General features: G+C 38.9%; 1 protein-coding gene across 1 annotated transcript in view; it reads left to right on the plus strand.

The window, feature by feature from the left end:
• SMC5 (structural maintenance of chromosomes 5) overlaps positions 1-17,109 on the plus strand; it is a 396,836-nt gene that overhangs the window by 317,194 nt on the left and 62,533 nt on the right. The window contains exon 3 of the mRNA XM_069087011.1: positions 15,314-15,455. Within this exon, the coding sequence (XP_068943112.1) occupies positions 15,314-15,455 (142 nt within the window). The remainder of the gene's footprint in view (positions 1-15,313; positions 15,456-17,109) is intronic.

A 17,109-nucleotide genomic window follows, 5' to 3' on the forward strand; every position in this document is an offset into this window, starting at 1 on the left:
TGAAGATAAAGAAGGTCCCCCATCCCTCTTTCACCCCGTCTCTGAAGAATCTCCATTAACCCCCCCTCTCCCCGGGTGATTTAGGGCAATCCCCACTTTCTGCGGGGAAGGAAAATTATAGCCAAGCCAGTATTTGAATCCCGGGCCTTTTAAGGTTTATGCCTTTTGTTCCCCGTATCACTTTAAATTCTGAATAGGCATCTCCCCTTTCTGCCCCAAAGCGGAAAATCTCACTCTTTAAACTACCTGCTGCTTCCAGGTTTTCTCTGAAGGCTTCTTGAATCACATTCTAAGAATTTCATTATTGATTTTTATTTTGAGTTGGAAAACTATATTTTTATGTATATAAATTTATTTTTATATATAATATCTATTTATAAATTTATTGATATGTATATAAAACATATATTTATATATATTTACATATATAAAAAATATATATATAAGAATAATTATTTTTATGTCTTTGCATTCATCCTGAAGCTTCAGTTTGGAGGATGGTTTGTTTTTTTCTCCTTCATTTCCTCTTTGAGTTTGGTAGTCAGCTCTGATAACTTCCCCATAACACGGAATTGGTCTGGTGATGAGGGACAGGGTCCCATGTGATGAATTTATTTCTTGTATGCCTCTACATGTAATTGAATTTCTGGAAGGAGACAGGTTGCCTGTGTTTACACAACTGTTGGAACCTTGCTGGTTTTATGTAACAATTAAATATTTCAGTTAAATTCAGAAGAAATCAGTTCCTAACTTTATTAGTCTAGAAAGTTTCTATATTTGGTAGAATTAGTACTAGCTTCTGATATTTATGGAGGACTTTTAAGTTTTGAAAAATGCTGTAGATATATATTTGTGTGGGTTTTTTATGTTTCTGTATATATACACGTGTGGTGTGTCTAAATATACATATATCACGGATATACATACACATCTCATTTGATCCAACATTATTGTGATGATACATCTCCTAACAGAAAATACGATCATGTATTATCTTTTTTCCCTCTTAGTTAAATTTTTATTTGCACATTGTTTCAGGCCCTGTCCTTTGCATTGGGCTTGGTTTGTGTAGTATTATAAATATTTTTTTCTGCTTCATAGGTCATTTGAATTGTAAGGTAAAAATTCTCATTTTATGGATGAGAAAACGCAGGTAGATTGAGAAAAAGTGACTTGTCCAGGATCATACAGGACAAGAGCTCATGCTTTCCCATTCCAGTCCAATTTTTAGTCAGTCAATAAAACATTTTTTTAAAGCACCTACTATATACCAGGCACTGTGCTGAGGATACAAAAAAAGCATCTGCTCTCAAGAAGCTCACAATCTAATGGGAGAGACAGCACGAAAACTACTGTGCAAAGAAGCTACATACAGGATGGGATGTTAACCGGGACTTGAAGGGAGCCAAGAGGAAAAAATGTGGAGAGAACATCCAGACATGGGGACAGCCCATGAACATGCCTGGAGTCAGGAAATGACCTGTCAGGTTCTGGGAACAGCAAGGAGGCCAGTGTGTGTGGCTAAATGAAAGGAGGGTAAGACATAAAAGAAGACTGGAAAGGAAAGTGGGGCAGGTTTTGAAGGACTTTAAATACAAAAGAGGCTTTTATATTTGATCCCGGATGTGCTGAAGAACTACTGGTTTACTCAGTACCTTGACTTGAGGAAGATTTCTTTGACAGCTGAGTTGAGAATGGACTGGAGTGGAAAGAGACTTGGGGAAGGAAGATCAACCAGCAGGCTATTGCAATAGTACAGATGGACCTCCCCCAAGGTGGCGGCAGTGTTAGTGGGAAGAAGGGAATATGCACATACACGAGAGTAAAATCTACAGACAATGGCAACAGACTGAATATGGGGAAATGAAAGGATAAGAAGTCTGGGACAACACCTTGCTTTCCTGCAGTTGGATGGATAGGAGGAAAACCCGGGGAGAGTCTTGTCATAGAGGGTCAAAGAGAAGAGGGTGATAGTGCTGAAAAGGGAAGAAAGCTAGAAATCAAGAAAAGGCCATTCATTAGGTTTGGCAGTTAAGAGATCACTGGTAACTTTGGAGAGAGGTTTTGGTTGAATGATGAGATGGGAAACCAGACTAGATAATTTAATGGAATGAAGTGAGAAGCAATAAATATTGGAAATTCAGGGAAGATTTGTATAAAATGATACAAGTGAAATGAATAGAAACAACCATTTACAGAATAACAATATAAATTTTTGGTTTTTTATTAGTATTTTTTCCAGTTACATGTAAAGACAATTTTTAGCATTCATTTTTTTTTTTCCTTTTTGGAGGGCAGTTGGGGTTAAGTGACTTGCCCAGGGTCACACAGCTAGTTTTCCTGTTAAGTGTCTGAGGCTGGATTTGAACTCAGGACCTACTGACTCCAGGGCGGGTGCTCTATTCTCTGTGTCATCTAGCTGCCTTTTAGCATTTATTTTTACAAAATTTTGAGTTTCTAATTTTTCTCCTTCCCTTCTTCCTAAAACAGTAAGCGATTTGATATAGGTTATGTATGTGCAATCATGTAAAACTTATTTCCATATTAGTCACAATTGTGAAAGAAGAAATAGACCAAAAGGGGGGAAAGAACATGGAAAAAAATAAAGTGAAAATAGTGTGTTTTGATCTTCATTCGGAGTTCATCAGCTGTTTCTCTGGAGGTGTGTAGCATTTTTCATTAGGGTCCTTTAGGGTTGCTTTGGATCATTGTATTGCTGAGAAGAGCTAAGTCATCCATAATTGATCATCACACAATGTATACTGTATACAATGTTCTCCTGGTTCTGCTCATTTTACTTTGCATCAGTTCTTATAAGACTTTGCAGGTTTTTTGAAATCTCTTGCTCATTTCTGAGTGAGCTGCACTTAGTCACCTAGGAAACAGATAAGGAAAGCTACCTCCCTCTCTGGAAAAGAGCTGGAGCAATGGGGCAGAATTCTTACTGCCTTTGCTTAATTGTTTTCTTTTCTATGAGGAAGGTTTCTAAAAACTACTGCTGTGAAAATAGAAGGCATCAATAACAGTTGTTAAAAAATAAGATTTCTCAGAGCAGGTATGTTTTAAATAGTTATCAGATTAGGGATTAGTTGACTGGTAGATGAGAGAGCAGGACAGGATGGGAATGAAACGAGGGGAACCCCAAGAAGAAGGAAAAGAACACTGAACAGCACAGCCAAAGAAATAGTTTAAACACTTAATAGCTTTAAAATTTTAACAGTTAAACAGTTAATTCGTTTATGGAGAGCTGCATCAGGAAACTACTCAAGGTTTGGATGCAAGCACCTACAAGTGGCTAGGGAACTGGTAGATTCTATGTTGCTTTCTTACTTTAAGAATGATGGAAGTGAGATGACAATGATCTCTCTGATGCCTCATACAGCTCATTTAAGAAATACTAATGTGTAAAACATGATATTAGCCACTGATGGCTGTTGCTGTTTGTCCTTCATTCTCAGAGAGGACCATAACATTAGGGAGGTTGATACCATGAAATGCAAGTGGATTGGATTTAAGTGAGGGAGAGCTGTGCAGAGTCACCAGCCTCACATTCTCTTCCAGAGCCATGTGGGTCCAGTGGTAAGGTATAGATCAGGATGACTGGAGATGGGCCTTTATGCAGTGGGAGACCTTAGTCCTTTTAAGCTAAGGCCTTAAACTGGTCTTAGTTTGACTGAGTCAACATCCATTCAGTGATTAAGTTTAGGTTAGAAATGAGACAACAGAAGGACCTCTTTTACTTAGTCAAAAAAAAAAAATCATTCTGGGAGGGGTAGACCCTTAAAGTTTCTGGCCCAAACAGAAGCAATTCCTATTTACATTCACTCCAAGGTGGGGCCCAAATATTTGGCTTGGCCTTGTACCTATTGTTGGCCAATCTGTGAGAGATAAGAGTGAATTGGGTTTAAAACCTTAGGTTCCCTGAGTGGGTGATATGGGCCCCCTGGGGAGGGGAAGGGGGAGTGGGCACTGGGACTATCCATTGGGGGGTAGTAGCCTTAGGTGCAATTGGGGGTGTTGAATAAAAATAAGGGGGCTGTGGAAGCATAAGGAAAGAAGAGAAGAAAATTTTGAAAAATCATACATATTTCATCTGTTGTGTAACTGGGTTAAAGTTGTAGTGATTACATTATTTTCCAAATAAACACAAAATGCAAGTTATAACTGATCAAGTCCACAGACAGGTCTTAGCCAGCGAGTGTTGGCCAGCCAGCATGTGGCGCGTTGTCCGGAAGTCCACCATGCAAAGGCAGGAATATGTGTATGTAATGATTTGTTTATAAGATGATACAGTTACAATACTATACAGTTACATGATATGGTATTGTGTCATCAACATTTCAGTGCAGAAAAAAACGCGCAAATTTACAATAAATTATTAAATTTAAGATGTCATTTGTTTAAAGAAAAAAATTAAATTTTTTTAAATGATGCAAAGTTATGTTTTTGTTTTTATTTTTTTTTTGGTCTTTATTAATTTGTTTACTTTTAGTTTACAAGATTCATTTCCACAATTCCTTGAGTTTCAAATTTTCTCTCCCTCCCCCACCTCTCCCCTCCCCATGGCAGCATACAATCAAGTATAGTATCTGCAAATACTCACATTAGACATTAGTCAGGTTATAAAGGATTGTATCAGATGGAATGAACAATGGGAAAGAGGAAACAAAAACAAACAAGAAAAAGAAAAAAAGCAGGTAGATTGCTTCAATCTGGATTCAAACTCGGTTCTTTCTCTGGATGTAGATATCTCTCTCCATCATGAGTCTTTTGGGGTTGACTTATAACCCTGAATTGTTGGGAAGAGTCCAGTCTATCAAAGTTGGTCATCACACATACGTTGTGTCTGTAATTGTGTACAGATTTCTCCTGGCTCTACTCTTCTCACTCAGCATCAGTTCGTATAAGCCTCTCCAGGTAAATATGAAGTCCATCTGCTCCTCATTTCTTACAGCACAATAGTATTCCATTACATTCATATACCACAACTTGTTCAGCCATTCCCCAATTGATGGGCACCCCTTTAATTTCCATTTCTTTGCCACCACAAAAAGAGCAGCTATAAACATTTTTGTAAATATGGGTCTTCCTCCCACTTCTATGATCTCTTTGGGATACAACCCTAGAAGTGGTATTGCTGGGTCAAAGGGTATGAAAGTATTTATAGCCCTTTGGGCATAATTCCAGATTGCTCTCCAGAATGGTTGGATCAGTTCACAACTCCACCAGCAATGCATTAGTGTTCCAGTTTGTTCACATCCTCTCTAGCATTTGTCATTTTCCTGTTTTGTCATCTTAGCTAATCTGACTGGTGAGATGTGGTACCTCAGAGTTGTTTTCATTTGCATTTCTCTAATCAATAGTGATTTAGAGCATTTTTTCATATGCTTATAGATAGCTTTAATTTCTTCCCCTGAAAACTGCCTGTTCATATCCTTCATATCCTTTGACCATTTATCAATGGGGGAATGACTTGTATTCTTATAAATTTGACTCAATTCTCTGTATATTTTAGAAATGAGGCCTTTATCAGAGACATAGGTTGTAAAACTTCTTTCCCAATTTTCCACTTCCCTCCTAATCCTGGTTACATTGGCTTTGTTTGTACAGAAGCTTTTCAATTTAATGTAATCAAAATTACCCATTTTGCATTTTATAATGCTCTCTAATTCTTGTTTGGTCATAAAGTCTTCCCCTCTCCACAAACCTGTCAATAGTTTTTGAAATGATGCAAATTAAAAAAAAAAATTTAAAAGGGTTAAAGAAAGTAGATTTTGGAGGGAGGGAGTGCCACTGAGAATTTTTTTTTCAAAGGGGGCAGTAGGGTAAATAAGTTTGGGAACCTTGGGTTTAAGGCATGGTCCTTAGGAAAAAAATCTAACTGGTGAACCCCAAGATAGCTTGCAAAGTTTCAACTATCAAAATTTAGATTCTTTTGAGGCAGAGTACCTGCAGGTAAAAATTTTTTTTCTTCTCTTTCTCTCTCTCCCTCCCTTTCTTCCTGCCTTTCCCTTCCTTCTCTTCGCATAGGGTATCTATCATACCCTTCCCTTCAGGGGATGCTGATAGAGTGTGGAAATAAATGTCATGCTCCTTACCCTTAAAGGGACGTAGAATCTAGCAGGGAAGATGATGTGTACTCATAACTGTAATACAAAGTAGAATTTGAGAATGAATGAGAGGTACGAAAAATGTGACATGAACTCAAAAGATTGAGGTACCACTTCTACATGAAGGAATCAGGGAAGACTATATAAAAGAGAGAGAATTTGAGCTAATCAAAAGCAGGACTTTGGAAGGTTTGATAGTATTTTTTTTGCTAGCAATGAAGATATTATTCCAGGCATCAGGATAGGTGCAAATAAAGGAGTGGAAAGAAGAAAGTGGGATATGTTGGAAAACATCCAGTATTCCAGGTTAATTGTTCTAAGGTTTAAGAAAAGGTATAGCGGCAGGTAAATCAAGAAAAATTGATTGAGACCCAAATAACCAATGACCTTGAATGACCAATTAAGTAGCCTGGATTTTATTCAAATTGGATTTTGTTCAGGGAAAAGGACCATCAAAGTTTTTTTGTTTTTGTTTTTAGCAGGAGAGTGGCATGACCAGAGAGATTAATTTGTTGGTGGTATTTAAAATGGCTTGTAGGAGATAACTCCTGCCTGGGCAAGAATTGTTTCTACATCAATGGCAAGCCGTCATCCAACATTTGCTTGAAAATCTCTTACAGAGATTTTATAATCTATAAGAGTCTTATTATAAACCCAACTATCTATCTATAAAACCAACAATCTCAATGAAGTGGATGATAATTACAAAAATGTAAATTGCCCAGAATAACCTTGTCTTCGAAAAAGAAATTGAACAAGCCATAAACGATATCTCCCTGAGAGAAACTAAGACCAGATGCATTTACATTAAATTCTAGCAAACATTTAAAGAACAATTCCAGTGCTGTATTAACTGTTTGGAAAAACAGCCAAAGAAGTTGTTCTGCTAAATTATTTCTGTGACACAAATTTGATTTCAGTGCCGAAACCAGGGAGAGCAAAAACTGGGGGAAAAAATGATTTTGAATTGTGGTACTAGATATGACTTTGGGAAGGATACATGCTGAAGCTGAAACTTAAATACTTCGGCTGCATTACGGGAAGACAGGACTCATTGGAAAAGATTCTGATGTTGGGAAAGATTGAAGGCAGAAAGGAGAAGGGGATGGTAGAGGATGAGATGGCTAAAGAGTGTCATGGAAGTATAAACATGAGTGTGGACAGACTTCAGGCATCAGTGGAGGACAGAAGGACCTGGCATGCTACAATCCATAGGTTTGTCGCAGTTAGGGGCGCTAGAAATCCTGAAATGTCAGGGTGCAGAGTGTTGTTACCTGGAACGAAGTCACACGCTCTGACATCTCTCAGTCAAGTGGCAAAGTTTATTGTGACTCTTCCAGAAGCAGGCAAAGTTCCTAGGCAACCTGCAAGCTAGTGAGGATAGTGCTAGGTCTTATATGGGAAAGAAAGAGGGAAAAGAATGTCAAGGATGCTAATTAGGTAATCTAGAGTCTCAAGGAATATGCAAAGGGTCCAGGTGCCCTGAAAGAAGGCACCAGTGATGTATGGATGGGAAAATTCAGGGAATCCACAGTGATAGCTGTTGATACCAGACATCAAGGGAGAAGACAAGATAGTTTTGTTTAGTTGCCATCAGCATGGTTCTTGGACATTTACCAGACAGTCCTTAGGCATGTGCTTGCAACAACAACAACAAAAAAGATTTTCTCACTGAGGCCTACAGAGATACTGGGTGGCCTAGGGCCTGAGCACAAGCATCCCATTGGGGTCACAGTGATTAAACAAACAACTGACAGTAACGAGTCCCAGGGACTGAGGGCATAGATTTGGAGGCCTGGTACAGGGAGAAGCAGAGAAGACAGGAAAATGACAGACAGGTTCGTTTGGGTAAATGACTGGGATGTGAAATTGAAGATTTGGTCTGGAGCAAGTTAAATATGGTATGGACTTTGCTTCTCATAATGAAACCTAAGTTAACATTAATCATATTATTAACTCTTGTAGTCTATTAAAGGAGCATTCCCCACCTCTTTTTTTTTTCATATTAACTGTTGTTTAGACATGCATCCAACTATATACATGCAAGATCTGTAAGTATAGATAGAATGTAATCTCAGAAGGAAAGCACTAGCAGTAGCAGAGGAGAAAGAGCCTCTTGTAGATGGGACTGGAGCTGAGTTTTGAAGGAAGCCTGGAAGCTGAGGTGATGAGGGAGAGCATTCCAGGCATAAGGGACATCTAGTGAAAGGCACAGAGTTGGGAAATGGAGTCTGTAAACTTATAACAATAAGAGGACCAGTATCACTGGGTTAGAAAGTACAGAAAGAGAAACTGGAGATGAGATCCTTTGGGAGACTGGTAGAAGTCTATATGGGGGCGGCCAGGTAGCTCAGCGAGTAAGAGTACCAGCCCCAGGATTGGGATGACCTGGGATCAAACCCCGGGCTCAGACACTTAGCACCCACCCAGAAACACCTGGCCCTGTAACCTTGAGCAAGTTACTTAACCCCAATTGCTTAGGGGCGGCCAGGTGGCTCAGCAAGTAAGAGCACTGGCTCCAATGTTGGGATGACCTGGATCAAATCCGGGCTCAGATACTCAGCACCCACCCAGAAATAACTGGCCATGTAACCTTGAACAAGTTACTTAACCCCGATTGCTTTAAAGAAAAAAAAAGTCTATATGAATAAGAATGAGGTTTCAACTAAGGTGGTGCTGATAGGAGTAGAAAGGAAGAGATGGATGATGATGAGGGAGGGCTCCCAATAGGTTCAGCAGGAACTCTGATCTTATCTAAGACCAGAAAACCTGCAATAGCATCTGGAAAGAATTCAAGGTCTCACGCTTAATTGGAGTGAGAGTTGTAGAAGTTTATTGTTATGCTTCTTGGGCAAGAGTCCTTTAGGGGACCTGCGAGTCAGAGGGGTACATTTTTACTTTTTTTTTTACTTTTTACTTTTAAAGGGTAGGGCTGCCATTGTCAGGGCTGACTGGATGAAGGTAAGGGACTTCAGTACATAGATAAAAGTTAGGGCTGACTGAGAGTGAGTGACACTCACTGACAGCAGTGAGTTGGACACCTGTTTCATATACTACTTTCAGTCAGTAGTGGGATAGAAAAGATGTATGGTACACCATGGGAAATTTCTGTGAAAACCCACTCATTTCCTACTAATAATTTCATCAAGAATTCCTTCAATGCATGAGAGAAAAAATTTGTCACCTGTTTTGTTAAAATGTAATAATTAAATTCCTGCCCATATACAGCATTCTACTTATCTAGCAGTCTAGTAACTGTTAAAAAAGAAAATTATACTAATTTAACATGACCTGTTTGTGTTGAAGTCATGATGACTCTTTGTAAACATTGCTTCCTCGTCTAAATGTTCAGTAACCATCTCCTTTTATTTTAAACATTCAATTTTTTTGAATTTTGAGTTGGAAATTCTCTTCTTCCCTTCAGTCCTCCCACCCATGGAGAAGCAAGCAATAAACCATCATTTTGTTTCTTTTTCAATTAACAAAAACCTCTACTTTCCTTCCTATCCTCTCTCCAGTTGAAAAAGGAAAGAAAAAAATGTAATAAACATACATAGTCAAGCAAAAAAAATGCTCTTTTGGTTTTGCCTCAAAAATGTGTTTCTATTTGCAGCCTTAGTCCTTTGCGTCTCCATCACTATCCCTTGAAAGATTTATTCTGGAATTTTTTTAGGAATTGAAGTTAAGTTCTCTGACTTGTCGTTTGCAGAGTATATATACATTTTTTTTTTTTAAAGCAATTGGGGTTAAGTAACTTGCTCAAGTTTACACGGCCAGTTATTTCTGGGTGTGGTGCTAAGTATCTGAGCCCGGATTTCATCCCAGGTCATCCCAGCTCTGGGGCCAGTGCTCTTACTCACTGCGCCACCTGGCCGCCCCTTGCAGAGTATATTTTGCAAATCAGGACATTTGCCCTTCTTCAGGCATATACTTTCAATGACTCCATAATTACATCTGCCAGTTTTTTTCTGTCCTTTCAGGATGTAGTTCATCTGGACCTGATGTATCAACTGAGCAGCTAGATGTTTGTTATCAGCTTCCTCTTTGTCATTTTGTTCCATACTTTTCAATCCAAGGGTAAATCTTTTTGGCAGAGAAAACAAGAGCCTAAGTGTTGAGATGTTCTGTACTCTGTCTTCAATTGTTATCATCCCAAGTAAGCTGTCCTTTCTTTTCATTGATCTTTCCCCTAATATAGCTAAAGAAACCCCATTTTTGTGAGGTTTAACTTATCTTGCAAGTCTCATTTCATTCTGTGCTTCCACGTTCCTAACACTGTTCTTGCAGAGCCATGCTACACTTTTTTTGTTTATCCTCCAATACCATCTTGCTGTCTTTATGATGATTTTCTGGAGTCTTCCTTGGTTGGTGAGCCTCCTTTGCATCCACTTCAATCCATCTGACAGCAAATTAGTTCTTGGCTATTTGGAATTTGAAATGGGACGTTGTATAACCTGTCCCTTCTTGCTTTAGGTGAGGCAGTAGGACTCAGGGAAGATTGGTCCTAAGAGTCACAGACTGAGGGGTTGGCTTTCTGTTTGTTGATTGGGACAGTATTACTTCAATTCAAAACTCTGATCCCTCTACAAGTAAATCAGTTACTCGAAACACATTTAGGATGCATATACCTATGTTATAGACCAAGGTACAAGTAAACTGGGGAGACCTGAGTTAACACCTCACCCTCCTACGACATTGATTGGTAGTAGTGAGGACCTGGGGCACTTGGGGTTAACTTTATTTCCAGGTATATTGATCTGGGACTCAATTCTCGGCTTTTGGACAAGAATATAAAAGGCACTTTTTTAGGATTTTGGTGAGGAGTCTGGAGAATCCAGGGAACCTCCATGTTGATTTCTTTTAACTTCTTTTTGAAAGATCTTTATAGTTTTTTTTTTCCCTGAATTTCTTTTTAACCACCTAGGGAACTTTTTTTTTTACTAGATCAGAGGTACAGTAATTGAGTATATTTTTACTAAATGAATTGTTTGAATCCTTGGACTTTGATTGTTCCAGATATGCAAAATAACTACCTGGATCACCAAGAATGAAACAGTCCCTAATATCAGGGAGCTTTTATTCTAATGAAGGAAAAAATAAGTGTGTCTATACAGAATAAACAAAAAGTTACTGCCAAGTCATTAGGGAGGGAGGTCACTAGAAGTTGGTTGGTTCCTAGAGGAAGTGGTACTTCAGTGTCTTTTAAGGAAATTATTCTATCGGGCAGAGGGTGAAGAGGGAGTATATTCTAAGAATAGGCTATGGACATAGAAGGCAAGTTTGGACTGTAGGGCATGGGAGGAATAATGTACAGTGAGGCTGGAAAAATAGGGCAGGCTACATTATAAAGGACTTTAAAAACAAAACAAGTGAGCTTAGATAGTTTTTTCTAGAGGCAATAGGGAGCCATTGAAGTTGTTTATTTGAGTAGTGGAATGACAGGAACTCTCTCACAGACTTGATTTAGAAGGTGCCATTCTGTTCGTTGAAGGCTTATGATCCACTCAATTCAAAAAGGCCCCTTGGAAAGAGTACACTACATTTGTTCACTTAGCAAAGCTTAGAATGTAGGAGATATGGTATTGTTTCACCCTTAGGAGGTGTGAAACTGATTTTCCTAAAGGACAGGTCTGACCGTTTCATTACCCTAAGCAATAAACTCAAGTGTTACCTCTGGAATCAATTGTTACTCCTTTTTGGCATTTAAAACCCTGTCCAACCTGGCCCCAGCCATTCTTTCCAGTCTTGTGTCACAGTACTCCTCTCCTCTCATATTGTGGCCCACCCAGACCTTGCTGTTCCTTGTACATCTGTGGTCATCCATCTTCTACTGCTGTGCCTTTGCCCTGGATGTCCCCTTATTTGGATTGCACTCTTTTCTTTTCTCACTTCTCTCAGTGTTATCTTCACAAAATTAGATGGTAAACTTTTAGCGTAATACCTGGCACCTACTATGTGCTTGTTGATGGATTGATTGAGCAACTTGGGATAACTGAGCTTGTAAACAGATTTGACCCTAATAGCAAGGGCTTTAGGACATAGGTCTTCTAGGTCATTTTTACTTGACCTTGGTTTGAGCAGGAAAGCAGAGATAGAAAGGTGACACAGTGGATAGAGTGTGAGACCTGGAGTCAGACCTGAATTCAAATTTGGCCCCAGACACTTATTAGCTGTGTGACCCTAGACGAGGCACTTAACCTCTGTCTGTCTCAGTTTCCTCACCTGTAAAATAGGGACAATAATAGCACCTATCTGTATTATTGTGAGAATCAAATCAGATAATATTTACAAATTGCTAAGCACAGTGGCTGGCACATAGTATGTGCTTAATAATTAATAAATCATCTGTTCCCTTCTATTCACCTTTCCCCTTCTCTCTGGCCTGACTCTTTTTCTGGAGGAAAAGGATTGTACTTATTCTACCATCCTGAAGTTTCACCATGCCCTAGCTCTAAAATCCACACAACCTCCTGATGAGGGGTGGCTCTTAGGTTCGGCAGGGACTCTGATCTTATCTAAGACCAGAACCTGTGATTCAGTCTGGAAAGAATTCAGCTCAGCCTTTCTTGGAGTCAGAGTTGAAAAAGTTTGTTTTACGCTTTACAGCAGGCAAGGGTCCTTAGGGGACCTGCAAGTGAAGGGGGCACAGGCTTTTACTTTTAAAGGGTAGGGCTGCCATTGTCAAGGCTGACCGTATGGATGTAAGGGAACCAAGGCTAACTTGTGCATAGATAGTTTAACTTGGAGATGAGATTTGGGCCAGACAGGAGGAGACAGGAGGAGATTAAGCTGGGACAAAGGAGTCACAAGTTGTTGCCTAGGCAGAGAGGATAGGGGGAAGGGGCAGAGTTTGAGGCTGGGAAAGGGATTTTACGGACTGGTTTTATGAATTGCTATTACAATTTTATAATAAAAATTGCAGTTACAATTGTACAAACTGGTTTTACAAATTGATGTTACAGACTGATGTTGCCAGTTGGTTTTACAAATTGATGTTACAGATATAGATCCCAAGCACCCCATCACTCCCTCTGATTGGATGATGACGGCTTAGGACTCTGTTAAGACTGATTCTTGTGCCAGGCGCCCTAGATAAATACACTTTTGTCTCTCCCTCTTCTCTGTTTCAGCTTTCTTTTTAACTCTTGTCTTCCCCCATTTGGATATAAACTGCTTAAAGGCAAGGATTATCTTTCTACTTATATGTGTATTCCCAGTCCTTAGCACATAGTAAACGCTTTAAAAATGCTGATTTATTAACTAGAAATATTTTTTACTTACATTAGAAAGTATGGAGGTCTTCATAGCTACCCTACTAGAAGATGTGTCTAGAAGGTTGTCTGTTCTTCTGGTAGACACAGAGACAACCTTTTACTTTCTTTTTCTGATTTACCCACTCTCTCTGCTGGAAGTTGAGTATGGCCTAGCGTTAAGGTAGGTCCAGCTAAGCTCAAAGAGATACTACTACATTTCTTCTCCCCCCCGCACCCCTTCCCAAATTAGTGTGTCACATTTTTAAGATTATTGTTAAGAATTACATTAAGAAAAAATTTTAATAGATTTTGATCTTTATACTGAGCTAGGGATTTCTCCTAGTAATCTCTCAGTTTGATCTCAAACTATACTGCATTTGCCTATTTCTTATTGCTCTAAGATTTTCTCATATAATCCATATGCCTGATAGTTGACGTTAAATATTTCTTTATCATAAAATTTCACTTTAGCATTCATCTAATGCAATCCATACTTGAAAAAGAATATCTACTACAACATACCCAACAAGTGATCAGCCAGTATTTGCTTGAAGACTTCAAGTGAGGGAGACACCAGCCACCTCCCAGAGCAGTCCATTTCGCTTTTGGATAGTTCTCATTGTTAGTAAGTTTCCCTTACATCAAGCCTCAAATTTTCTTTATGCACCTTCCACACATGACTTGCCACTTGCTTGCTAGTAAAATATCTCTCTTTGTGGGGTTGTCTGTAGACATTCTACTGACCGGTGCCTAGGAAATAAAGGAGAGTGCTAGCCCCTGACATATTTGGGGCACAAAACAAACTCCCTACTGTACTAGAGGCTCCGGTGTCTAGGTCACATGAGCGTGTCTTATTAACACTACACCTTACCTGATTTCTCCGGAATAAAGCATATCCTTCTAATCCTAAGAATTGTTAAGCTTTCTTGGCTTTGGGCCTTTGTGTAAGCTATCTCCTATGCCTAGAATATACTCTTTCACTCTTTTCTCTATTGAGGCTTCCTGTAATCTCTAGCACAGTTTAAAACCACCTCCCATTTGAAGCTTTTCCTGATCCCCCTTAGCTACTAGTGCCTCTTATTTCCCAGCCCACCTCCTTTGCCTTTTTATACTTCTATGGGCACATATTCACCTCTCCGCCCACCCCACCTCCCTCTTCCCCAATAGAACATAATCTCCTTGAGGTTAAAGACTGTTTTGTTTTTTTCATCTTTGTATTCTTAATTACCAGCACAGTACCTGGCATAGTCACTTAATAAATGCTAATTGGTTAATTGATTTATTCCAGTCATGGGGCTCATCCCACCAAGTTTTATTGATAACTATGCATTTAAATTTGTTTCCCTCTATGTTATTTAGCTTAGTGGATATAAAACACTACTACTAGTGGGTGAAAATACTATCTATTAGTTGATTAAAATGCTACCTACTGGCACCCGTAAGGTCTCTACTTAATTAAGACTTTGTAGTTTTTAGCAATGATTTATAGATTCCTTCTGGCAGTATCATTTGTGTCTGTGTGAATCACCAGTAATGGGTAGGAATCATCAGTGTGGAAGCGTATTAAAAACTTCCTTTTTAGTTTTTCTAACAATATTAAGAAATCGTTCTCTAAAACTCTTTCCAAAATCCTTGGGAAATCCTCTTGGAAAGTTGGGTATTAAGTAAAGGACACTTTCTTAGGGAAATGGATCAAGGCGATAAATGGTTACTGTTGTCTTGAGGTTATATCACTGCCTTTCTTATCTACCTGTGGTGATAGGTACTGGGAGAAACCTTCTCTATTTATAAAAGAATAAGATATCAGTGGAAATGGAGGAATTTCCTTTCCTTAACTCCTGGAGGGAGAGGAATGGGCCAGGGAAATCCAGTTGTGGCTTGATTTAATGCATATTAGGTTACTATCCCCTGGTTTATCTGTTTTGTAATTTTACCTGCATTTTCTTTCAGAACCTATGATACCTGTGAAGTAATCCCAGGACCCAACCTGAATATGATAGTTGGAGCTAATGGAACAGGGAAATCCACTATAGTTTGTGCCATTTGTCTTGGATTGGCGGGTAAACCATCTTTCATAGGCCGAGTAGATAAGGTAAGTAATATTGCTTATTTAATGTCATCATTTGCTTAGTGTTGAACAAATTCTGAGTTGTTTGATGCCACATCTGAATTCCTTGATTCCATAAGCCCATTTTTATGTGAGTAGTGGTCAAGTAGGAAAAGAAATTGGAGGAAAGGGAATATGAGGGGAAATGTTTTGCTTACTTTTTTTTTAAAGAAAGTCAGGAGACCCTCCCACTGCTTTTTGGTGGACCTAATTTAAAAAAACTTTCATACTTCATTTTTCTAAATTAGATCATTTAGGAAAAACTTTCAAGCACTGCTTATAAAATGACTGTTAGCTCTTAGAGTGGATTGAAATTCTGACTAATGTTTTACATGTAATTAAAGAGACCAATACTTTTTTTTTTTTGGACTTTTGGAGGGCAATTGGGGTTAAGTAACTTGCCCAAGTTTACACGGCTAGTTTTTTTTTGCATGGGTGTTAAGTGTCTGAGGCCAGAACCGAACTTGGGTCCTCCTGACGCCAGGACCAGCGCTCTACTCACTGCGCCACCTAGCCGCCCCGCGACCAATACTTCTAAAATTATAATTAGCAGCATTATCAAAGCTATGTTACATGATGTTTGTTGACGTTTAGCATCTGGTGAGGATTTATAAGGTTTCAAAGCAATCTTTCTAATGTGTCTGTGTATGGGATAGATGTATTATTCATACTACATGCTATAGGTTTTCTTGTTTTGCTTCTGTGACAGTACAGTCTCTTCTACAGGAAACTTAGAAACTTGTCATTTAGGCATGAATGAATGAAAAAGCATTGAGCAATTCCCATGTACCAAGAACTATACTAACTATATATATACTAACTATAACTAGTACTAACTATAAATACAACAGCAAAGCACACATTGGGAAATGGTGACCAGGAAGGGGAAAGATACAGGGATGGTGAGTGAGGCCTTGAGGGTAGATTGGCATATTCAATTTAAAAATAATGGCAGAATTGATTTTCTCATAGTTTGTGGTTCCAGAACTAGAGGAGGGACTGGTGGGTTGTCCAGGCTGTGAAGAACTTGACCTGAGAAGAGTGTGAAGTGAAGCATGGTTTTGGCTTTCCCAAATAATGTTAGGGAACAGGAAGTCACCAAGACACCTGTGGGGCCCCCGGGCATGGTCTAGAGTGAGTCCAAGGTAGTTGGTTGTAGAGGAAACACATAGTGCTTTTCAATATAGAATCTATCTGATCTCTGTCAAAATTCCCTAGCACTGGTATCATTGTATAAAGAAGGCACTGTGATAGAATATAGCATTTCCACTGCACATGCTGTTAAACTGAATTGTTGTGTGCTCTTTGGGGCTACAAACTACAGTCCTCATATACACAAGCTTGTAAATAATCTATTTGTCTTCAAAATCACTTTTACTCTCCAATAACCGTTCTGGGGCTCCAAGCCTTTGATCATGTTGTACTTCATACATCCTGATTTTCATAACACATTTTGTTTGTTTTTCTGACACATGGAGTGTTTGCACTGGATCTCAGCACTTATTCCTATCTACAACTTATATTTTATATATCTTTACACACATATGAAAACTTACTGGTGTCAGCAATTCATCTTAAAAACAAATCTGTAGGTGTGTGTGTGTGTGTGTGTGTGTGTGTGTGTGTGTGTGTGTGTGTG

Source organism: Petaurus breviceps, unplaced genomic scaffold (assembly GCF_028583685.1).
Source record: "Petaurus breviceps papuanus isolate PSGF00001 unplaced genomic scaffold, PetGlider_PUasm1.0 118, whole genome shotgun sequence".
NCBI classification, from domain to species: Eukaryota; Metazoa; Chordata; class Mammalia; order Diprotodontia; family Petauridae; genus Petaurus; species Petaurus breviceps.